At 49.8% G+C, this 23,788-nt stretch overlaps 6 protein-coding genes across 6 annotated transcripts; 2 read left to right on the top strand and 4 right to left on the bottom strand.

Annotated features, from left to right (window-relative positions):
- Window positions 1–4,662: 4,662 nt before the first annotated feature.
- BCR38DRAFT_357264 (uncharacterized protein) lies at window positions 4,663–5,166 on the bottom strand (the record flags this gene model as incomplete). The annotated part of the gene is made up of 1 exon (XM_040857090.1): window positions 4,663–5,166. A coding segment is annotated over one exon (504 nt), but the record flags the coding sequence as incomplete, so codon positions are not given.
- An 8,481-nt stretch (window positions 5,167–13,647) lies between these two features.
- Window positions 13,648–14,995, bottom strand: BCR38DRAFT_357259 (phosphoribosyltransferase-like protein; the record flags this gene model as incomplete). Its single annotated transcript, XM_040857089.1, has 2 exons — window positions 13,648–14,028; window positions 14,078–14,995. 2 exons carry the CDS (start codon window positions 14,993–14,995, stop codon window positions 13,648–13,650), a joined length of 1,299 nt encoding a protein of 432 aa, XP_040709456.1.
- Window positions 14,996–16,450: 1,455 nt separating this feature from the next.
- On the top strand, window positions 16,451–16,933 carry BCR38DRAFT_357169 (RNA polymerase III subunit C17; the record flags this gene model as incomplete). The annotated part of the gene is made up of 2 exons (XM_040857082.1): window positions 16,451–16,564; window positions 16,616–16,933. The coding sequence occupies 2 exons, from the start codon at window positions 16,451–16,453 to the stop codon at window positions 16,931–16,933; spliced, it is 432 nt and encodes a 143-aa protein (XP_040709455.1).
- Window positions 16,934–16,987: 54 nt separating this feature from the next.
- BCR38DRAFT_127139 (P-loop containing nucleoside triphosphate hydrolase protein) lies at window positions 16,988–17,934 on the bottom strand. The gene is made up of 4 exons (XM_040853524.1): window positions 17,817–17,934; window positions 17,666–17,759; window positions 17,388–17,613; window positions 16,988–17,324 (listed from the first exon to the last, which is right to left on the bottom strand). Exons 2-4 carry the CDS (start codon window positions 17,731–17,733, stop codon window positions 17,043–17,045), a joined length of 576 nt encoding a protein of 191 aa, XP_040709454.1. The 5' UTR covers window positions 17,734–17,759; window positions 17,817–17,934; the 3' UTR covers window positions 16,988–17,042.
- A 288-nt stretch (window positions 17,935–18,222) lies between these two features.
- On the top strand, window positions 18,223–19,890 carry BCR38DRAFT_462076 (pseudouridine synthase; the record flags this gene model as incomplete). Its single annotated transcript, XM_040862602.1, has 1 exon — window positions 18,223–19,890. One exon carries the CDS (start codon window positions 18,223–18,225, stop codon window positions 19,888–19,890), a length of 1,668 nt encoding a protein of 555 aa, XP_040709453.1.
- A 1,995-nt stretch (window positions 19,891–21,885) lies between these two features.
- On the bottom strand, window positions 21,886–23,025 carry BCR38DRAFT_357294 (uncharacterized protein; the record flags this gene model as incomplete). Its single annotated transcript, XM_040857093.1, has 1 exon — window positions 21,886–23,025. One exon carries the CDS (start codon window positions 23,023–23,025, stop codon window positions 21,886–21,888), a length of 1,140 nt encoding a protein of 379 aa, XP_040709452.1.
- Window positions 23,026–23,788: the final 763 nt, after the last annotated feature.

Raw genomic sequence — 23,788 nt, 5'->3', positions numbered from 1 at the left:
GCAGACGTCGTGGGTATCAAGCTGTATCAAATGCAACAATGTAGCGTGCGCAGTAGCAAAGAGGCAAAGGAGTAAGAAAAGGCTACGAAATGCAGCTTGGGGGTGCGAGAGAGCAAATAAGTCCATGTATCGCACTCGAGTAGGCCAGCGCCTAAGATGAGGAATCCTGAGCTGTCAATGGCTCAAGTCGCATATAAAAGCGACCGGCCAAATCTAGAGCGGATACGGTCCGGCTAAGCCAAGGTCTGCAAGGTCAAGCATAGGGCAGGGGTATGATCAGCCATTGCATGCCGAATAGACAGGGAATAAGTCAAGGTATCGAGGTGATCGAGTTGACTTAGAGTGTGGTGGTTGAGGTGACTGGCTGGTTCTGCAGTAGCTTCAGACAAGGGAACCCAAAGAGTACATCAATATTTGATATAATTAGCCTCACTTCGCATCATAGCTCCTCCGTCTCTGGCGGTTTTCAATTCCTCTAGTACTAGCTTCGTCACTTGACGGGGAAGGCGTAACAGCGAGATACTGCGACCATACCAGAGTGTTCAGGGAGAAGAAGAGGTGAAAAACAAGGAGTCAAGCGGGCCTGCTGATCTATGAGGCTTACCGCCGACTGTTGGCTCTGAAAGAATTAAACACGCATGGTGTCTCCGCTGGTTTTATCCCAGGTTCTCTCTTCGCGGTTATCCGTAGCGTCTCGCAGGCGAGGAATGATGATGTGGAGGTTCTTAGCGGTCCACAACCCAGTATTTCTGCTATTGCTGCCAGGTACCGAACAGTACCTCTTCCGACTTCGCTAATTGTCTGGCCTGTCCGAGGCAAGTGACTACGAGGCGTGCTCGCCTGACAATGGCTTTGAAGAGATGAATGGTTGAAAGGGGCCTTGTTGCCCTGCTAGCAACCCCATTTCTGAATCAACGGCCGTTAGCTGTGTTAATTGTTCATTCCGACGAAAGCTAGCTTTCGATGCGTGGTTGGGCAGGAGATGGCTGGTTGGAGAGAGAAATGTTAACGGACGTCGTTGCTCACATAGCGCTAAAGTCGTGAGAGGGTCATCTCGGCCGCGGATTGGCTGGCTGCTCATCGACAGGGACAGGGAGCCCTGGGGGCGGATGGCACGATTGGTTTAACGCAAGTGTTAAGTCTCCCGGGCGGCTAGAGAAGATCCTTGGCCTGGGCATTTGGACCAACGAAAAGGCTCATCACCACCTCCTCCTTTGGACCCCCAGTGACTCTTTAATATACGGATATGTAGGCTTCGAGTGCACAGCATTTTCAGTGCCCAAGCCAGCTAGGCCTTGCATCGCGCAGCAGCCAGGTACCCCGCCGAAGAAACCCATCAATGATCGTGAGCTCCGTGCTCACCGATGGGTACCAGCATTTGGTCCACGTTACGGATACCTCCCGCGTGGAACTGAACACGACCTCGGAGCGTGTTGTCGAGAACTGTGTTGGCGGCTCGAGTGCCATGGAATGTACAGATTGCAATGCCAATTCTTTATTCATTGTCATGAGAGCCTGCGGGTAATGCCGGAACCCGAGCGAGCGGAGCAAGATAGATTGTTCATGTTGTCAAGTAAACAACCGTCGACAAACCTATGCGTTTTATCGACAGTCAGGCCAGGTCATTTGCGCTGGAGCTGCTGGGACCTGACGAACAATGTCCGAGCAAGCTTCTGCGGGTTACCCTAATGGGTCCAGGGCCTTTTGGTTGATGATTGTCTGCATGTCATTTTGTGACAGAAGTTTGCGGGCGGGCATTGCATGTGGGTTTAGGATGTCAAATCGAGCAGGAGGAGCCCTGACAAGCGAGGATTAAGACTTCAAATGCACGGGCCTATCAAATAAAGGTCTGACCTCTCAAAGTGTCTTTACTTACTCGACTTGATCAGCGACATGCACCGTTAAATTCAACGTCGAGTTGAATAGCTGCCACAGCTAGCTCCCAAGCTCGTGTAGGTGGCGTCCCTATGGCCGATTCCCCGTACCTTTGCATATCCCACCAGGCTTGTTCAACATTGCAGACTCTCTACTTTCATCAAAGGCTGCAACAGCATTGGCGGTCTGAAGAATATGTACATGGCTCATCTGTGGGGTATCTGAGCATCATCCATCAGGTCCTTACCCCGCGACCGCCTCTGCAAGTCTGGATACTTGTACTTTCTGCAAGGCGAGCAACCGCCCAAGAATATCGGATTGTGCCCCTTGCATTGGGCCTTACTTCGTCCCACCTTGAAAAACGCTATCATTGTCCCAGGGTCATTGGGCATCTGTTGAGACTGGCTCAGCTCGGGTCCTGTTGCCCTCTCACCGTTCATTGCGGATCATGATTTCAAGGACGTTAGAGATCTCATTTTTGCGAGGTCGGTCATTACGAATCCTGGAGGTCAATCGTCAATTCCTATGTGTCCACACCACTGCACTTTTATCCTGCAAGGCTGTTAGATTCCCGACCGCACCTGCGCCCTAAAACACACAGACCGATATTTGGCTCCCTTCCCATGCAAGCAACACGCGGGCAGCGGGCGGGAGGGAAGCAACCTTGTTGTCCGTTCCACACAACTAGACGGTTCGCGCGGTTGGTTTGCAACTAAAGAACCAACAGCATTAGATTCTTTTCCTATTTCCTGGGAGCTGCCTGGCCGACTAATCGCCAGAAAGGCGTTGAAATGTATATACACATACGCAATGCTCCTGACGTAGCCAATATTCTGGCTTTGAATTCACTGACATCAGAGCACCATCACTCGCCATATCTCTATCACAACTGATCCTGGTTCAGCGTCTGACCAGCTCCATCGACGCCCGATACCTGTAGCGCGGAAGCTCGTCAGATGAAATCAACTTGAACGTCTGTGACGAAGTTGACTTAGGGTGTGATGTGAGCGCCACACCGTTTTCATCCCCATCTCATCCCCGCTACTGCGGGGTGGACCTCTAAGTTGATGGCTGAAGATGTCGCCAATACTCACAAACCACCCTTGGAGTTGTAATTACAATCTCCTCATCCCGAAATCGGGAATAGATATCACCATCATAATCATTGCAGCTCGATACGGCCGTTGCTCTCCGGACAGGCCGACCCTTTAATGAGCGAGCTTTGAGAGCTAATCATGTCCCTGGTTAGAATTCGTCCCAGTCCGACCACCTACATCTAAGGCCAGCAAGTCGCAGTCAACCGGCAGGACATACGCATCGTCATTGGCGACCGTTCTCTCATATGCCACAAAGCATTTCTTACCCCACACTATGTGTTGCGATTTGAGCCTCTTATTGCTCGACTACCACGGGGACCCCATGTTTCGAGGAGATTATGCTATCGACAACGTTGGACAAGCACTTGATCTCGTCGTAAGTAGCACCGCTTGCTAACAGCGTCAAGTAGGTGATTCGATGGGTAGATGATCACATGAGAAAATTCATCTATTCCGTCAAGCCAACCAATCCCTCTCCCGGATAATCAGTCGAAAGGAACTGAAGTGGTCCGAGTCTGCTTGGACGTCCATCACGCCAACAAGGAATGGATTCGTCCGCGTCAAGATGCTGTCACAATCCTTCATCTATTCTACCAACCTGGGTTCGGTTACGTTTCGTGAGCAAACGCATGCCCGCTTTGAGCTATAGAAATGTGATAAGGCCGACAAATTCTCCAGTGTGCTATCGCTCACCCATACTGTCACAACGAGACCGTATACTCATTACTGCTACCCAAGTCTATCCATGCATCTGATAATCCTTCGCCTTAATCATCATAGGCCTGAGTGCGTTAGCCTGTGTTGCTTAACCTGGTTTTGAGTGCTCTCACGCATGAGCGGTCCCAAAAAAGAGCTGTCACCACGCCTTGGCCGCTGTCGGCTCGACAGGGTACCGACTTCAAGGTTGCACACAGTTTTCGCATGAGGTAAGCCTTGGGTTGATCATGCTTCTCATCCATGCAAGTCCCATATGTGGTCGCAATTTGTGTGTTGTTTCGAACCTTTGTCAATTACAAGCTACATGTTAACTAAGCAACCCTGCGGGATCATGCTTCATTCCATCACGTCATCCTCTGTATCTTGCATACTTCGCTATTGCAGAGCCAGCTATATGGCAAACTACGATTCCGTGCAACACCACCGGCACTCAGCCACTGAAGACACATCTCAAGCGAGCAGAGCTTCAATGGTTGTGACTCGCTTTCGCTCCTCTCATTGCGACCAACCAATCAACACAAATCCTCATCGCTTCCAACAGGCGCCGATGCTGCACATCCTCGCCCGGAAAGGGACCTCAGGGATGTGAAGATTTTGGAATACGGTGCCGTCGCTAGCCAGGCGGTTGAGACACAATCCACTAAGTCGCGAAACATTTCTAGCGACTCATGTCTTGGTGCTCGATGTGGTACACCTTCGACGGGACGTGAATGGTGAAAGTATGAGTGTCATTGTGACACGATGATGTTGTCCAATGGCACATCGAGTGATCATACTTCCAGGCATGCATGCAATGCTTTCGCGCCGTCCAGCGCTTCCACAACGGGCGGGGGTATCATATTGGGTATAAGGGTGTATCATCATTCAAGTCGTAACTGGAAAACCTGGTAAGTCGCTTGCTTTGGCGCAATAGGACGGCGGGGCGAACTCACAAATTCATCGCTGCGCACTTTCAAAGCCATGGTTGCATCCTTCACTCAACCGCCTCGGAGATAGGCGTCATAGCGCTTGGCTTGGATCTCGGGGTCTCTTTCTTGGAGGAGGACCCGGAACTGGACCGACGCTGCTTCTTGTAGGCCAGTTTCCGGCGCTCCTTCTCTATCAGCAGGAACCGCAGCGCCTCCCGTTGCATGTGAGCCTTCTCGCGCTGAATCTCCAGAAGCTCCTCCGAGGTCATGTGCAGCGAGCCCGAGGTAGCGCTGCTGGCGCTCGAGATGCTGTGCGCGTCATCCTCCAAGTCCTGCGGGAAGAGGTCATCATCCGAGAGATAAGATGTTGCCCTCTCGTCTCGCGCCGACTCGGCAAGTGACGAACGTTGTGGCCATGAAGGAAATGCGCAGGAGCCGGCGCCGTGTGAGGGACTGGACAGGTAGGTGCCCTGGGTGATGTTCATGGGTTGAGCGAGCTCGCTCATGGAGCTATATGACCCGTACGAATTGTACATTTTCAACGATGTACTCTGTGATGTTGTTTGTGCAGGTATGATGAAAAGGGTTGTGGAATAAGTCGTAGTCGTGGTTGGGACGCGTCTCTTTGAACAGCGCAGCGCGGTGGGATTTTCGGCGTGTAAGCGGAATGCTCTCACGTATTGGTGTGGGAACAGTATGCTGTGTAGGAACCAGGGATTTTTCCCAATAGCTTTCAAACAAGAGCTCGAGTATTACGGGGTTGTGTGTTAGTAGTGGACTAGTTTGAACGTATAGGGAAAACCGGAGCCTGGTGGATATGCACCAAGAGAAGGCAGCAAGATATATGAAAAACATGAATCGTCATGGTGTTGCCTTGACACGGGGGAGCGTCGGAATGGTGGTCGGTCCAGTCCACCCCAGTCCACCCCATCCCATCCGGCTTTCATTCCCACCAGTGCCACCCCACGAAAACTAGCGGTCGGTGTTGGGCCGTTGTGTGGTGGGACTGCTGCTAGCACTGACTAAAAGCTAGGGGAACCGTGACAAGCCCAGACCGCCTCGTTCGAGTCAGCAAACCCTTTTAGGTTCACCGACCAATGACGGCCCTCCATTTCGCCTTTTTGGGGGATTCTTTTTCACCCTCGGTCCTCTCTCTCTCTTCCTCCTTCGGGCCAACCCATGAAGCCTCCCGGCTATTCGGTTAAGGGGTCAACTCGCGCTTGCTAAGGTGCTAATCCATGCCCGGGGGACGGCAAGGCGGACAAAGAGAGAAACAAATTTCGGCTTGTTTGCTTCTCGCCCTCACATTATTAATGGGGCTTTTTTTTTTTTTTTTACTGTTTGCTTCTAATCTCCTGTGCCCCCTTTCACCCCGACACTGTTGTTACTATTCACATCCCATGGCGAGAGGAGTTTTTTTTGTTGGCGTTGACGTCAGCGGCCGCAGCCTAATGACAATAAATAATCAATTTGTTGGCAAGTTGGCTGGCTGTAAGGACGGGACGATATCAATAGCCAACACCCAAAAAAGCGAAGTTGCGAGTCGGTTGGTTAGGGGGCGGCCAATTGTCCGCCGCGCACCCTCAGACCGCCTTGGCAATCAACGACTCGCGTCGCTGCATCGGAGTCTTTCTGGCCACTGGGAATGTTGCGCGAGCAACAGCGTGCGCATACGAATATATTAGGTTAGTTGGTCATTATTCGTTTGTCGTCTCGTTTCGGCTCGACTCAGCTCAGCAATTACGAGCAGTGCGTCTGAATCCTCCGCTGCATCGCTGACTTGACTCATCACACCTTTTCGCACCGCCTTTCGTGTTGTATGCTACACTTTGTGATGTGGTTCGGTTGCGACCCAGTGAATGTCAGTGTTGCTGACTCCTTCCGTATGTCCACGTAATAAAAGCTCAGCATCCATCCATACGACGCGCTGGATATTGTGCCCTTGGCCCGTCCTTCCTCTAGGGAGGTTGCTAATAAGGCTGCTCGCGATATGATGCCGCCGTTGCCTGTTTGACCTTCGAATCTGGAAATGATGCTCAAAAAGGGCTCAGAATCCAGACAGCCAAGAATTCAGGAGCAACGGACCACAATGCACGATGATGGGTCGTGCTTAGAAATCTGGACTGTTTGAGATCTGCCAACTTGTTGCTCAAGGAGTTGCTAAATCGGTCTGGTTTGCCCCGGGGAACGTTTTAACCGGAGGGTCTTGCCTGCAGCAGGAAGCCTTGGAAGTATTCTGGAAAGGAAAAGTGCAGGCCTGACCGCCTAAACCATCATGCAGTGTGCAGTTCTCCCGTAACCGCAACGGGAATCTGGTAAATGCTGTGTCGCAGTTGGCCCATAGTCTAGCCCCTTGTCGCGGAAGGGTCCTCTCCACTCCAAATTCCACGATCACCAACTCGCCGCAGTTTTGCCCGAATTCAAGATATTAGGCCCGGCTAGTTCGCCGTGTAGCCGAGCTTCCGACGACACTAAAACAACGGCTATACGAGATGGAGAAAACGGCATAAACATGGTTCTTCACTTGAATCTGTTTTGACTAGATTACAACTGTGTCAAGAAATAAGTCAGCGATGGAAGAACGAGGCCTATTCCTGCCCCCGACAGGCCCGACAGGGCCGACTCACTCCTTGCAGCTTCGGTGGTTGCCCGCAGCTTCCACGTTTGGTAGAAAAAGCGGCCACCCCCAAGCCTTGTTGCGACACGAGAACGTGGCGGCAGCGGAGCTGATGAAAGACACTCCGCCACTGCCCAAGGGTGTCTCGGACCTTCCCAAGGTTGGGTGTTTCTGAGAAACCGCGGGGTTGAAACATGGAGTCGAATGCGTACGGGCCAACGAAGCTTAGGATGAAAGGCGTGAAATTTCCAGAACGAGACGATTGTCCATCCCATCTCTGCAAACTGGCCTTCGGTGCTGTCTACGAGTCGGTTGACCACCAACCTGACAGAAATATGGCCTGTAGACGAGTCGTACCGAGTTCGTTTGCATTCACGTCTCCATTGGAACCCGACATATCAACGTAAAGCTGCTGTACCCTTGATCTTAGGACTCGATTGGGTTGCAGATTAAAGTTGATATATGATTTCTCAAGAGAAACCACCAACCAGAATTCACCACCGCCGTCTAGTGGTCAATATTTTTTTTAACAAGCAGCGTCAAATCCAAGGAATGAGAGGGAAACTTGTACCTCCTCTAGTTTCCAGCACTCAAGGAAATTTGTCACCAGCTTCGAGTTCCATGCATTCCGAGGGAGCCCAAGATTAGATTTCGCGGATTCCTCGCTATCCTCCGGAATTTCTGACCACCCTCGGCAATGGCAGCGATAACGAGAGAAGCCATTCTGACCGGTCCGACGCAACTACCGCTTCGTCACCCCACATACATTGTACGGAAATATGACAGCAGCTGACTCAAACAGGTCGCATCCCGAACCTTGTCCGCCCCGCGTCATTTTCGTCCCCTTCGGAATTCTCGCAATCTTCATCCCACCGGAGATTACCAGATCAGAAACAGCTCTACGCAGATAAGGAAAGCAGAAGGTGCTGTTGACTCCATTATACCCCATTCTTCGACGTGATGAGTTCACAGTTGAAAGTACATTCACTTCCCACGGCCCGATGACCAACTAAACCCCATCGTAGACAATAGTTGTTTGTCGTCGCAACTGCTCTCAGTTGCGACATTTGGCTTCCAGAGAGGCCTGGCATTTGTGCGTTCGATACGCGAAACAGGTCAAATGAAACCCCTGCGCCTCATGGGAGCCTGCGTGATAACACTTGGACCCAACTGCTAAATCCTTCCGACCCAACGCCAGCAATCTCTGTACTTTGTAAAAGCAAGACCAGTCGGCACATGGGGAATGGTCCGCGGAAGGTCGCATCACACAAAGTGCTCACAGGTATGTGCTTTGGCCGCGAGAGTGTGCATCTCCTAGGGAGCTGCGCAACATTGCGATGAGCAGGTCATCAGAAGCAGTGGCAGATCGACAAGGGAGGCCGCATTTGCGAGAGTACGGAGTTAGCGACTTTGGATTTGTTCGTTGCAAAAACCCTTCTTCTATCTGAACCAATACCAGGACCCATCTGCTAAGCAAAGCCGTCGCCAATTTGGTACCAATTTGGTCGTCACGTTCTTATCACAACAGCTGGCTTTGAACAATTCGGCATAACATGGCATGCCTAGCACAGCTTCGATAAGTGGAATACTGCACAGTCTAGACGCGTGATGAAGTGTGCAAGTCACACAGTCGTGGCTCTCCGAAAATTTACTGCTATGGCAGCGGTGGAAGATACTGTGTTTGGTTGATAGTAAGGGGTATGTAGGGTGGTCGACTACTGTGCGGCCGTTGGGTATGGCTACAGCCCCCACGCTGCTTTGGGGCAGGGGATTCGCATTTCCCGGCAGGGTCTCTTGGACACCTCTGGGATGCGTTCATGATTTGCCCCGGATCCTGGCTTGTCACATTTCTCGAGGCCCTATCACAATCCTGAGAAATCAGTCTTCGCTGTACGCTATGCACAGGGAATCTGCACGCAATGAAGTGGTTTCCTATTGCGAAAACTCGCTTTGACCACCTCGAATTTGCACTAAGGACAGCTTCTTATGGCGGTTATGCGATATTGACTGATCTGTGTTGTTGAGAGGTGAATGCGTGAACATCATTTGCACGCACTGAACAGGTGTGGTTTAATGGGGTTTCCGCGATTGGTCGGCGATGGTTGAATCACATACAACAGCATTAGTTGCAACCATCCTCTCGAGTTCATCATCAGACATTTATCATGATTCTTCGCAATGTCACATTTTTGAAGTGAGTCTAGACCCTTTTTTCCTGAGGATCCATCCCGTATCACCATCATCACCCGCGTGTGGATACCGGAAAGGGAGTTAGGGCCCAGTAACTGCAGCAGCTTTCAGCGCCGATAGATAGCCCTAGCTCTGCGGGTGACGTGCCGTCATTCTTAGCTTTGCACAAGGAACATGTGGTTTCGTCCGTCAGCCAGTAGCGAGTTCGGCACGGACTTCTGATGTGATGAGCGGCGCCTGCGTCCAGATCACTTGTCAGCGGGTTCCGATTTGCAGACCCGCCCTACTAGACTAACGTTGAAGTCTAGTGTAGAAGAAATCCCAACTTATACAATCAGTGTGATATAAGTTCAGGATTCGTTTCTGGAAATCTCGGTTATGTGACTTTTCCCGCCGGCAGGCATTTCTGTGACAGTTGACAAGCTGCATTGCATGCCAGTGAAGAATGCTGAACCTGGTTATATAGTCGCACGGGTAATGCTGTTGATTGGCAAGACCCTTGTTGCACTCAACAACAAGCGGGTTCGTAAATTATAGCTGAACAATGAGTTTGATATTTAATGATACTCAAACTTACAGGCTACGAATCTTCTCTGTGGCGTCGTCTGTCTCGGCTATCAACCTTCTTCATCGCTTCTGATATCGACCGGAATTGTTCGTCCCAGTAGTATTCTTCGTGGCTGGCGACGTACAAAGTGCAGCAGGCTATTTGCAGTACTATGAGCACGAGAACCAGGGCAGCTAACAGATTGGACATCGTAATGCTTGATTCCTGGAAACAGGGACGGTTCGCAAAGTCAGGGGTGGGGGTACGCAGTTACGAATCGGGTTAGCAGGAGGAAGTGCTCTGGCATCTATAGAATCCTCAAGATCCAAGGTGAATGCCACATAGTCATTTTTAGAAGAGTGAATGAAAGCGAAGTGCTCAACCACGCCAGCAGCCTCATGACCATGGAAGACAGTTCATCCGATATCTTGCTCTTGATGGCTTCCATATTTTATATTAATTAGTTCGCAATAAAGAAGCCACAGCTGCACATCGTCTTCTACGGTGTCCATTTTGCACCAGATTGAGTAAATCCAATGTCTTGGCGGCTACTTATGCTCCCGGCATGGGTCGGGAAATAACGGTGCTGATGGTACTCAAACGGAAAGCCATCCTACGGTGTGTCATAGCCCTATCTGCAAGGTACGGCCGTACTAGATGCATTCGGGGTTTAGACGGCTTGATAATTCAAGCGCCGAGCTGTATGGCAGCACATGATGTGGACTCCTGGCCACAAGGGGTTTGGGGATAAGCAGCTCTTAGGGTCCTGGTTATCTCCCGGTTTCGGTTTAGAATTCGTAAAGTTGACCTCGTGTCATTGCTGGAATCTGCCCGATTGAGATTTCGATCATACCTTGCGTTCGTCCTCGAAGCACATCCGTCCCGTAGGCTTCTAGTCTTTTCCATATCACCCTTTTCGATGAAATCTTCTAGCCAATGGAACATGTCAACCACAAAGGCTTGCAATAAACAAATAACGTGCAATTAACTCATTTCGTTCGCTTCAATACGCCACAGGATCGATCTTCACTAACCATCAGGACAAGACAGGCATGCAGAAATGTACAAAACCATCATGTAAGTTTCCTTAAGTACCGGTGTCTAAATAACTAGCATAACGCCTAACCTCAGAGCGGATGATCTATCTTCTGGCTTGCAAACGAATGCCGGGTCTCTCCGGATCCTTGTGGGATGTCCGGCGAAGCAGTAAACTTACATCCGAGACATGACGTCGGTGTGCTTCAAGGTAGGTTCCTAAAGTCACCGCCAGTTCGGTATCTGGGGGAGTTCACGCCCTCTACATTATAGTGATCAGGAAAAGCCTACCAGGAAACATCTCCTGGAGCCTTCTGATCATCAATACATGAATTTCGAATTGAACTCGGAGGATTTCAAAAACCAACCAGTCGCACTCTGCTTTTCAATTTTAACGTCGTTAGATGCTGGACTCATTCACTGCCTCCAGCCCCTGGTTGAATGAACCTGACAAGACGATTTGAGGTAAACCAGAAGTGTCATTATCTTATCTGATTCCAGTGGATAATCCAACTCTCTTTGCTTGAACTATTTTCCGCTCGTCCTTTCCAGAGTGAAGATAGCATCCAAGCCGTCGAGTTTAGACTCGGTCATTACGTACATAATAAGTTTCTTCCTGTGTATGCCACGAATTCTCGTCGTGTATATCTCCTTGTGCAGCTCAAGTAAGCATACCTGCCAGCCAACAGTTGCCACATCACATGATAATGGCGGATATCCGTGTCGTGCTTGCATTCGAAGTCATCGAAATCAAATCCCACCTACACAACGGTGTCCAGGACTCCTTTCTCATGTTTTCTCGGGAAGTATTGATACGCTGCTCCTTCTGGCTGAAGTTTCTTCTCACATTCAGCGCCGAGTCAAGCGGCTCAAGTCACAACGCTCGTTCAATACTGGCCACGTCTATAGATAGTTCCATTGATCCGCGTTTGGTCTGGTGTGGGACTTAATGCCTTCAAGCATCCAAGATGCCATTCGCCCGGTCTAGTTACTTTACCAGCAAGTTGGCAAATATGTACCAGGAGACACACTTATGCCTTAATGCTACTAGTTTGTTTGGAAAGGGGAAACTGAGATCTAATATGTGGGGCTGCAGTGTATGGGTACACCAGTAAGCACTTACAGGCACTGCTCATATTCGTTACCCAGAGATAAGGTTCTTACATGATTTTAACAACATTCGGCTCGTCCTAAGGTGCCGGTCGGGCAGTCAATGTCGATATATTAGCTAGCTTGAATACCGGATCACTTCAATCGAAGTATAAGGACAGATAATACTGTATCAAGCCCATGCATAAGCTTCATGGTTTTGTTCTTTTTAGTCTTAAGACTAGTCGATCTATAAGTCCAAAGCAGGTTTCCCACCTTCGCCTCGAGACAGCGGTAATATATAGTGAATAATCTTCTGAATTGAGTGCTCTCCCACACAGCTCGTACCTTTCCATCATGAGACAGGTTCATTCTCGTCGCTGAAAGTATGAAACCGGAAAAAGTAGCACTAGGAGCCCTTGATATACAGCTGCACGGCCTTTCCCTGAATGTGGCAGAGCAGCTCGTAAAACTGATGCCCTACAGCAATTCAAGATGAAGATGACCTAAACAGATGTTGCAAATCGGAAGATGCGCTCTAGTGGGCAGTGATAAAAGTTGTCAGTAACTCATACTCGACCTGGCTCAGAGTGCAAGAACGACATAGAATCACGAAAGGGGCTGCCTACTTTCTGATTCTCAGAAACCATTGGTCCGAGATTAACAAGCATAGGACCACTACTTCGAGGATCTGGCTGGTAGCGAGTTATGAAGAAAGCTGTGAGACTTCAAAGTATACATGCTATGTTCACTCACGAAGAACCACAGACACGAAACATGATAGTAATCTGAACCCACAAATGTGTAAGATTTTGGTTTCTTTCATTTACACTGGTTTTTCGTTATTCATGGGATGCTAATCAACTGTTAATTGCACATAGACAACGACAACTCTTCGATGTCTACCACTTTCCACCTATTAAGACAAGCAGGACACTACCGCATAGCCATCGTGTATGTCAGTCACCACCTGGCCAAGCTCAGTCTTGTGGTGCGACTTCATAGCCCAGACATTACTGTTGGTAAAGCAAAAGACCTTTAAGAGATCCGCTTCTATTGTAATTAAAATCACGCATGCAAAAAACTCAAACCAAAAGGCCTTTCTCTTACATCTAGTTTAGTATCCAATACCGCACCTGTCTTTTTGAAAAGTTTTCGCCCCAAGCGAGAGGCTCAATGAATAACAACTCGAGGCCTTCTGATGCTCTGAACGCCGTTGGGAAAAATTATCCAACTGATGGTAGTATAGCAAGACCAATAGCCACCTATGCAAATGTCCTGATTTCGCTCTGCAGAACAAAATGCCAATCCCGGATGTTCAAAATGCGAATTAACGAGTCGCATGCTCTAGAGGTAGTCGCATGCTCTAGAGGTAGTCGACGGAAGAAACTCCTCAATCTCCATAATAAAGAAAGCCTAATTTCCTGATCATTCCACCCACTGAGATTGGAATAATCGACATTCGTGGCATTCCAACTGGGACCCCGGTGGCAAGATCTATAGAGAACCGCGGGCGTAATACCTCAGTTTGACCGTAACCACTTGTTCATGGCGGCTGAGCCGCTTGTGGCTTTAGTCATACTGAAACAGTGTGCTGATAGACTCGCCATGATGGACACGACGTATAGCTTCCGCAAAAGCTGGGGATATATCCAATACGTCCATCTTAGGGCAAAGACGCCTGTGTTCCTCTTGAGGCACCGAATTCGTCACCACAAGCTTGTCAATGGCTGACGCATTGATGCGGGCAATGGCATCTCCGCTGAGGACACCGTGGGTGAGGAGGGCATACACCATCGTTGCGCCCTCCTTCTTTAAGAGCTTCGCAGCTCGAGTAATCGTATTCGAAGTATCTGCTAGGTCGTCCACCAAGACGCAGACCCGATTCGCCACATCACCCACAAGCATCATGGTGGCATTTTGTCGATCCATGATTTTCGTTGGACGGCGTTCCTAATGGGGTTTCAGGAGTGAAACGTTTGAAGAAAAGTGAGCACTTTACCTTGTGAATCAATGCGAAATCCATGTTTAAGCTGTCGGCAATTGCAGTTGCTCTCTTAGCTCCACCAGCATCAGGACTGACAACCACTGCTTCCCTGAAGCTTGGAATGTTTTGTTGGATGTATCGTTTCAACAGAGGACGGCCGTAGAGGTTGTCAACCGGAATGTCGAAGAATCCCTGATACTGCGCGTCGTGCAAATCAAGCGTAATGATGTGATCAGCCCCGGAGCACGTCAATAAGTCGGCGACCAGCGTTCCCGCCTGAGCTACCCATTGCTTGTATCCGGGCTTGGCTTGGAAGGTGTTGAGTAAGGAGTGGTTTTCGTAGTCGTGAGTAGTGAAGGTGCGAGTTGAATCACTGCGTTTCAGTTGCCCGTCCCCATTCGTGGTCTTCGTTGGGGAGTCCCCATTGACGGAGCTGTCTGCAACACGGGCCTTGCTGAGCTTCTTGCTGAGTACATCGATGCCGTTGCCGTTGAGGCCGTTGCCGTTCACGAAGCCAGCACTCCTGGGACCTCCTGGGCCAGGAGTTGGTGGGACACTTTCGAAGGTATACGTGCTCTTGTTCGGGTTGGTGGGCTGCTTTGATAGCGGGGCGCCAACTTTATTATATGGAAGGTCAGGTTGTCGTGAATATGGGAACAGGGGCAGAACGGCTGTAACCCTCTTCGCCGACCCAGTCTTGCAAGCTGAGATCATGATACAAAGGTCCATGAAATGATCATTGACCTTGCCTCCACCAGACTGAATGATGTAGACATCCTTTCCTCGAACCGAATCCTTGATCTCGCACCTGCTTTCTCCCACCGAGAAGCTGGAAAGAATCCGATCGCAGGAGGGCACACCTAGCATATTGCAGACCCTGTCTACAAGCTGGGGGTGGGAATTGCCCCCGAGAATTACTATATTCCTAACCATGGTCGCTGTCGTGTAGTTCCCTGCGAGGAAAGCCGATCGAGAGGCAATTTTAGGGAGCGGTCACGGAGGCTGGCAGCCGAGGATAGCCTTTGTCGGGAGAGAGCGGCTCCCGATGATGCAACGCGGTCGGTCGGTGGGGTGTAAGCCGTAATCCGGAGTAAAGGCGGTATTATCCTGGAGCTATCGTTGATATGTGCGACAGGTTGTTCTTCAAGGGCTCGTACTCGAAGGAGGATGTGATGCGTTACGCCGTGAAATTTGCAGAGGAATGACAAAAGTGATTGTATTTGGGATTCTGAAGCTGAAGGCAATAGCTTCGTATCGTTCTGTTAGAGGGCCATGGCGTCAAAGGGGATAGGTTCACAAATATCTAAATAGAGATCTGTGGAGTTGGAAGAGAGAAAACTGGATGGAAAAAATCTACCACCGATCTAAGAGGAACCGTTCTCCAGATATGGTGAGATGAATGCGCCGCTGTTGGTTCGCGGCCTGCCTGACTCTTGCTTGACACTGGCGGCAGAAAACTTTTTGAGGTGGGGTGCAGCACAACAGCCTGTGGAAGGAGGGGAGAAAGCGAATTGGCGAATGCCTTTGCTGGGATTTGGGATCTATCAAGAGGTTCCTGATACATGGTAATGATGCAATGAGCCAAAGGACAAGCACAGCCAACAGCCATTGATTGCTTAATTTTGAATGCGGTACTTCTAAAGTACCTACGGTTGTTTTGGGTCATGAAGACATATTCTGGGGAGTAAACCTGTTCCAAGGTGGTGTTTTTTCCTGGGATTGTTCATTCGATGGAAACGTTGTGGGAGTTCTTTGTACAAATTAGCTGCGAACCTGGGCCCAAAACACAGTTTCACTGCATGGCGGGGCAAAAAGCTTGTGGGGGATATGGCGCGCTGTAGGACAAGACAAAAGTTCGTTCAATTTTTGCATGTGGAACAATACAGTCATCAAGATGAGTGAGCCTCCAAATCTTGAAGTATCAGGGCTATCGGATGAATGGCTTGGTGATCTGAGAAAATGCGTGTAGAGAACGGAATTCCCGGGTTACCTTGGGTAATGACTGTTGGATGAGTTCCGCCCAGCATCTCCGCGACAGAGTGAGAAAGAAAAACCAGAAGCCACTCCGACAGAAGATTTCGACAGAAGATCAGCCGCACCGCGGCCGCGGACCAAACTCGGCTGTCAGCAACCTTATTAATCCCGCTACATTTCGGCATTGTCTTCCTGAGGCTCTGGCAACAAATTCAGCGAAGTTAGATTGGCACACGATAGGATTTGGCTGCTGCATACACTTCTTTCCCCGTTTTTACTAGCCAAGTGATCACCAATTGATTTGACTACAGTGCAATTATAATTGCTTCGGAGAAGTCGGAGAAGAGAGATCCAGCTTTACCATCATTTGTATCTCCACCCGACTTCCACCCGACTTCCACCCGAACAGCCACCATGAAGATCCTAGAAGCTCAGTCAGCCGTTCTTACTAATTTCGAGGTGTACTCCTTCATTAAACGTCAGAGCAAGAAGTCAGGACCTCCTAGTCTGCAAACATTGCGTGAAGAGGTAAGGCTCCGGAGCTACACAACCATGAAGCTTTGCTAATGCCCAGTCTAGCTGATCAAATATTTTGAATCTCACCCGGGTCCTCTGAGCCAGAGGCCAATCACTTACAAAGACAGCTCCATCCCAAAGTTGCTCGAGAGACTTCGCAAGTATGAGATCACCAAGGGAGAGATGATTATGATCTTCAACCTACGACCAACCACCATAATCACCCTCAACACCGTCATTGAGGATATGGAGGACCGATTCACCGAGGAGCAGCAACAGGATATTGTTGAGGGCATTGTTGAGGTGCTTGGGGAATTCCCGCCAACCGAGGAAGCGGAAGAGGAAGGTGATGCAATGGACATGACTGAAGCCGCCCAGTAATGGACATGCGACAATCACTGCACAACACGCGATCTTGTCACTATAGCCCATTCGAGAAGTTAAGCAAGGTGAAATCAAGGTTCAGCTCCTTCTCATATCAAGCAATTGCTCACATAATTACACAGCCTCCATCACTCTGACCACCACCAAGCGTTGTGGTCTTCATTGCCGTGCTACAAATCTCTTCAAAGGCCAGTTTGAGGAGGTCGCCAGTGACAGCCGAGCACTCCACGTACTTGTCTGCCCTTATCTCTTGAGAGATCCGATATGCCTCTTGCGGATAGATAATACCATTCGGGTCATCCTCTGATCTCAAATCTCGCTTTAGCCCGAGCACCACAACCGGAAGACTTGCTTCGGCCTTGAAGTTCGCACGCACTTCTTTGATCCACTGAGGGGAATCAGCATAAGAAATGTGCTGTAATCCGCAGATCGAGTTTAGGGAGATGCTTACGACTCTTTGCATGTTGATGAGGCTAAGCCTTTGGCTGATATCATAGCATATAATGACCAAGTCTGGCTCGAGCAACCGCCAGTTCTCTGGAGCGGACGTGTCGTAGAATTCGAGGCGATATTGATGTTTCCTGTTTCGCATCTCAAAGATGAATGGCTGATCTAAGTTACGCAAAGGAGTAATTTCTACCGTGCCGTCGAGCGCATTGCTTCCTTGGCTGGTGCGTCTAGATGGGCATAAGCAGCCCGTTCACCTTCTCATGAGTATTATGAACCTACGCAAGGAAGGTGGACTTCCCAACCTTATCATCCCCTAACAACAGAACTTTGACTGGCATAGTGTCCATCGAGACCTTGCAGGGGATTCACCCTGCTGATGTGGTATGAGTAAAATAGGTTCGGTCAAGAATCTGCAATTAAAGGGATTTACCAGGTGGTATGATGACGACGACACGGATTTATGTTTCGCGCCAAATGTCAACTCGAAATAGGCCACCCGACAATGAGACTTGGACTGCGTTAATGACGCAAGCCACATATTGCTTGCCCACCTCATCACAGAATGGCTTGGCGGGTTCAACGCTGTTATCGATAAGTCGACAAGCCACACATTTGTGCGCTTTCTGAACTTGAAGCAGTCACTCAGCTGAGTCACTAGCAGTGGAAAAAGGGCACTTCATGAAGAAGCTTGTATGAAGTCCTTCGGCAGTCGAATTTTTGGTTGGCGGCATCCACAAATTCATGCGGGGACCGTATTTTGCTGCGGACGAAAACTCACCCAACGCAACATTTCAACTCAGCGTCTTGCTCAGCCAAAGCAGCTGAGCAGGCTCAAAATGGACCGCCCCCCAGAATATAAAAAATGGACCAAAGAAGCTCTCATAAGGAAAATCCAAATATTAGAGACTGCAGCCCAGGCAAGGAGCGATCCGAATGCCGCCAATTCATCTTCCATCCAAAAACAGGCCACGGGCGGGGATGAGAGCCCGCCGCCAAGAGAGGCCAAAAAGAAGCCGGACAAGAAAATTGATCCATCAAAATTTTCGACGAGGCTGGTAGCCTTTAAACTCGCATACATCGGAAAGAACTACGGCGGTTTCGAGTTTCAGGTGAGCGCACAGCTACCAACTATCGAGGAGGAGCTCTGGAAGGCACTGGTCAGGGCTTGTCTGATTTTCCCCGAAAACCCGGACGAAGTCAAATGGGAGGAATGGGAGTACTCGAAATGCGGCCGGACGGATCGTGGTGTGAGCGCTTTCGGCCAGGTCATTGGCATCAAAGTCAGGAGTAATCGACCCTTGCCCAAAAAGCCCGTGGAGGAGACCAAGCCGGATGGTGGTGCTACGAGTGCGTCAGAAAACGAGATGGGAATGGCCGTTGAGAAGGAATCTGATATTCAGCTTGTGGAGGAGAAACCTTTCGACGACTTCTCGGACGAAATACAATATTGCAGAGTATTAAACCGGCTGCTCCCTCCGGATATCAGGATGCTTGCTTGGTGCCCGACGACGCCGGCAGAATTCTCGGCTCGACATCACTGTCGTGAAAGGCAGTACCGATATTTCTTCACCCAACCCGCCTATTCCCCGATACCCCGAGGCTTAGAAAACCCGAAGGCTAGCAGTGCCGTCAAGGACGGATGGCTCGATGTTGACGCAATGCGCCAAGCGGCGAAGAAGTTTGAAGGCACCCATGACTTCCGCAATTTCTGCAAAATCGACCCCGGAAAGCTGATTACCAACTTCAATCGAAACATTTTCGAGTGTGACGTGGTCCAGGTCAAAGATGTCGAAACAGCGATGCCATACTTGGGCAAAGATGAGTTCAGGCCAGCGAATATGGCCGCAAATACAGAGCCGTTTCCAAAGGTCTATTACTTCCACGTCAGGGGGTCTGCATTCCTATGGCATCAAATCCGCTGTATGGTAGCCATCATTTTTATGGTTGGCCAAGGATTAGAGGCTCCTTCCATCATCGACGAGCTTCTCGACCACGAGAAGCAGCCCCAAAGGCCGAATTACACGCTGGCAAGCGAGTATCCTTTGGTACTGTGGGACTGCATCTTCCCCAATCTGGAAGCCACCGAAGACAACGAGCGGATAAACTCGATAGACTGGGCTTACATGGGCGAAGACAGCCCGCTAAACCAGCACGGCGCCACGGGGCTGGTAGACCAGATGTGGGGATACTGGCGTGAGAGAAAGATTGACGAGATTTTGTCTGGCCAGCTGTTGAATATTGTGACTGCCCAGGCTGATATCAGTCTGAGGAGGGACCGCAAGGCGCCTGAGTTCGCACCACTTAGCCAGAGGACGTTTGAGGGCGGAAACAGGGAGCGATTGGTCGGGAAATATCAGTCGGTATTGAAGAAGGCGAAATTAGCTGCTCCGGAGGACACTTATGACAAAGAAGCAAGGCGCAAAGGGTATGCGAATGCCAACGAGTGGAGGGAGGCAAGGGCAAAGAAGCATGAGGCGGCTATGGAGGCGATTGAGGACAGCTAAGCCTGCGGATTGATGTGTACACTCTAGCCATGCTTTACATCTTCGGAAAGGAGTTAACTGAAGACAATGAGAGGTACATGCTCTATTGTGAGGATGAGCACATAAAAGTACCATGGCACACGTCAATTTGGCACATTGAATTCTTCCAAGGCAATAGGTCACAGGAAATATCTTGCCCGGCAGGGCTGGCATAGCCAACACCATTTCTGTAGACTGACCTTTACATACTGTGACAGATTAGAGTAGATAGTCTCTACGACTAGGTCTATCACTTACAACTTAGGCAAATGATGTCATAACGCGCTCTCAGAAACGGTGAATGAATGGTTTAGTGGCACCATCTGGGATTTAGGAGATCTCGATAATGAGCATGATCTTGCGTAATCCATATTTGGGCTGCTTGGGAAATTCCCATGAACAGTACTAGAACTTGTTCTGTCGGAACTAATGCCACTTTAATGAACATTCTTTCGTTCGACTTTATACCCCCCCTACTTATTGATCCCGAGAGGGCCCCATATTACCATTATTCCTTTATTTTACTGATTTCACGACTATGCTAGAAGGCTCCGACATTCTACTCACCTAGGTATTCTGAGATTGACTTGAGTACGTCAGTACCATATAGCCACTCTTCACCGTATTTCAGGTCGTTGATTCGACTGAAGGGTCTGGGGATTCTTGACTTCTAGGTTGTAGAAACCCACGTCCTGCAGATGGCTGACGTACATAAAGGGGCATCGCATACAGCCTACCAATGCTAAGACTTCAGAGGCGTAGTATGGTAGGAGCTGGAGTGGTTTCAGTGTAGAGACGTAGATGCATGGATGGTCCTAACCCTGCTTTCTCGTATCTAACCTCGTAAATATGGTATATCGCACTCATTTATTGAGATAGTCAGAAGTACAGTGCGACAAGGAAAACGAAGATCCAAAGGAAACAACAAAGAGTGGATAAGAGCAATGCGTTCCTTTTTTGGTGTAGTGTAGTAGTGTAACAGTCCATGAAAGTGAGGTTGGTGTACAGTAGCAGAACCACCTTCGCATATTTCCCTGATATTCAAGGGTCAGATCGTTATCATTTTCATTGAGTCCAGGCTGTCAGCCCGATGCTGTATTGTGTCATTCCCAACGTTTCCGCTATAAACACCACCGAGTCGCCATTGAATAAAATCAAGTTCAATCAAGTTCATGATCTCTCCCGTCCTACCTCCCTCCTCCCCCCTCCTCTCTCCTCAAAAACCCATTGTAATCCAACCAGTCACATAAGCCCAGCTGCACCACTACACCAGGAGACCCGTTAGCCGTCTCTTCATGTATATATCCTTGCCACAACAACCTGGGATTTATTTTGCTTCGTGACATGCTAGGATCTCACAACAACTGTGGTTGGTATGTCATTAGCTGCATTCCAACGAGTCAGCATGTCCCACGACTTTCTCCGAGCGAAGGTTCTGACGAACAAGTTGCCGACGCATCCCCAGGAATAGACCAAGGGACAGAAGAATCATGATGAAAGTCAACACCCGGGTCCAGATGTTATATGTAATTGCGATATCGCGCGGTGTGTGCGATTTCTCAGGAGATGAGCTTTCGCTGGGATAGCTCATTGTGGCACTTGGAATGGATAGCCGACTGCCATTGATAAGATACAGGAAGCCAGAATGTCGTTGTAACTGAGGATATTGGATTTTTGTGTGATGCTATTTAACAAATATTTGAGGTCGGATGTGCGGAAACATCCAACGTTGGGATGCGGTGTGAGGGATGAACTCAATTTTGACAGCTTGTCTCATATGCCAGTGTCATCCACGACTCCTGATAATATGCAATTGTGGAGAAAATCTTTTCTATTGTTTCGTCTATTTGACGTGTCAGAGGACGTGCCGGGCCTGGACTGATGCAACTCCTTGGCATTGTGTGCGCCCAGCCAGAACCTGAACAACCTGAACAGAAGCCTCATTGGCATTCAGCATCATTTGAGTAGGCCATGGTTTTATAATCCACTTCGTAGTTTTTGCAGCTGGCTCATGATTCCATACCCAGACAAAGGTTTGTTCTCAGCCGCCTCCTCGGTGCTCCTCCGCGGCATATGTCCGACCTCAGGTCGTTTGTCACCTTGTTCCACCTCCCGCATGAGATCTCTGTGTCTGTCCTCGACCATCTTTGCCAGGCCGTCGATGAACTTTGTCCTGCCCTTTTCTTCCGCCGTGCCAGCCCATACCTTCGTCAGCTCTTTGAGCTCCTCAATCCGGCGGGCTGCCTTCTCTATGCCGTCGACTGGATCTTTACTTTTTACTAGTAGCTCGGATATCTCGTCTCGGTACCGCTTGAGTACTTGCTGCCCCTTCTCCTCTGTGCTGTGCTCTTTACTTCCAGCATCAGGTGCCGATACCGACAAGAAGGAGGAACTAACAGATAGCTCCGACGGCGGAAAGACGAACTCCATTGCATCGCCGAACGTGTGAACGACAGAGTCCAGCTTTGCGCGTACCAACGTCAGAGTGCGCAGCTGTGTGATGTATGCCGGGTCCTCGATCGTGCCATCCTGCGGAGTAGAGTTGTCCTCGCTGGTCGAAGCTGCCACTCCCGACGGGCGTCGCAAAATCCCATCAATCGCGCTGACACCGTTCGCTTTGCCCTCCATTTGGTCCTGTACGCCATTCGGCACAAACTTCACAATGTCTCCATGTAGGCCATCCGCCAAAGCTTCGGACAGACTCAAGGTCTCGCCTCGAAGCAACTCCACCTCGTACGCCAGCCGGCTACCACTTCGCAATATATCGTCCGTAAGCTGCGTCAGGGTGTTGGTTAGACGAGTGGTTTGGGCGCTTAGTTGTGATAATAACGTCTGGGCTTGCGATGATAGTTCGGCAAAAGGGACAGCGCCTTCCTGACTTGGCGTTATCGAGGACACATGGGCTTGCAACGGAGGCAAAGACGAGTTGAGGTAGTCGGTGGCATCGAAAGCCGGGGCGAGGAAGCTCTGCAGGAAGGGGTCGGCTACGTGAACTGATTTAGGTTCAATGGGTGTGGATTGCTTTGACTGCTGCCGGTTATGTTGTGGCGATGCTCTGGAAGAGCTCACTGAGCTGTTCTGCCGTCGCCGCACGGCTGTCTTTGTATCCCACGACATGGCCAGCTGCACACTTCGGAAACCAGAGCTGGCTGGTATTGGATCGTAGTCCTGATATCGGGTCTCTGCCAAAGACAAGGGGATTAGCACCTTTGTTCCAGTGCCTCAAGCTCGTTGTTCTGCCACCCAAATATCCCAAGCAACTTGGAAGAGACGACGTTTGGCAAGTTGTGTAACGCGTTGCTTCAATTGGGTCAATTGAGGGCTGCTGTTCTGACTCGACAACATGGACATTTTCTGGAGCGGCTTTACCCCAGCCAGCGAGCAGGGGTTGCTGTCCACCGATCATGCACCTTGCCCGCAACCCACCAACCTGATCGACCCCACGGCGGTTCAAGGCGCCCAAAGCTTCGCCCTACAGGTACGGTAGCCGCCCCATTCGCGATTGCTAAATTTGGCGTAGCATCTACACCGACGTCTCGAGACTTTTTTGTGTTTCTTTCCGTTGCAGATTCCTGGCTTGTTTTGTGAAACATTCCGCAATGTATGCATTAGCAGGCGTTGGTCCAGCTGTTTATGCTCAAGTGGAAATTCCGGGCAATTGCTGCGTGGGGTTTCTAGGCAGTATTCAAAGTCAACATCGAAGCTCGATGAACTCGCCCTGCTCTCTACCTAGCAGCCCTGGGGGAAGAAGTAGTAGGACTGACACCTGCAGCTCTGCACATAGGGCGGTCGTGGTTTCCTGTAGTAGCCTAGTCCTAATTACAACTACATGCCTTACGAACTTCCTGGTTTCTGTGACCCAGCGAGTTTGCAAACGCTG

Source organism: Pseudomassariella vexata (genome assembly GCF_002105095.1).
Source record: "Pseudomassariella vexata strain CBS 129021 chromosome Unknown BCR38scaffold_29, whole genome shotgun sequence".
In the NCBI taxonomy this organism is placed as follows: domain Eukaryota; kingdom Fungi; phylum Ascomycota; class Sordariomycetes; order Amphisphaeriales; family Pseudomassariaceae; genus Pseudomassariella; species Pseudomassariella vexata.
The sequence above is the reverse complement of the archived record's forward strand: the minus strand, read 5'-3'. Positions and strand labels throughout refer to the sequence as shown.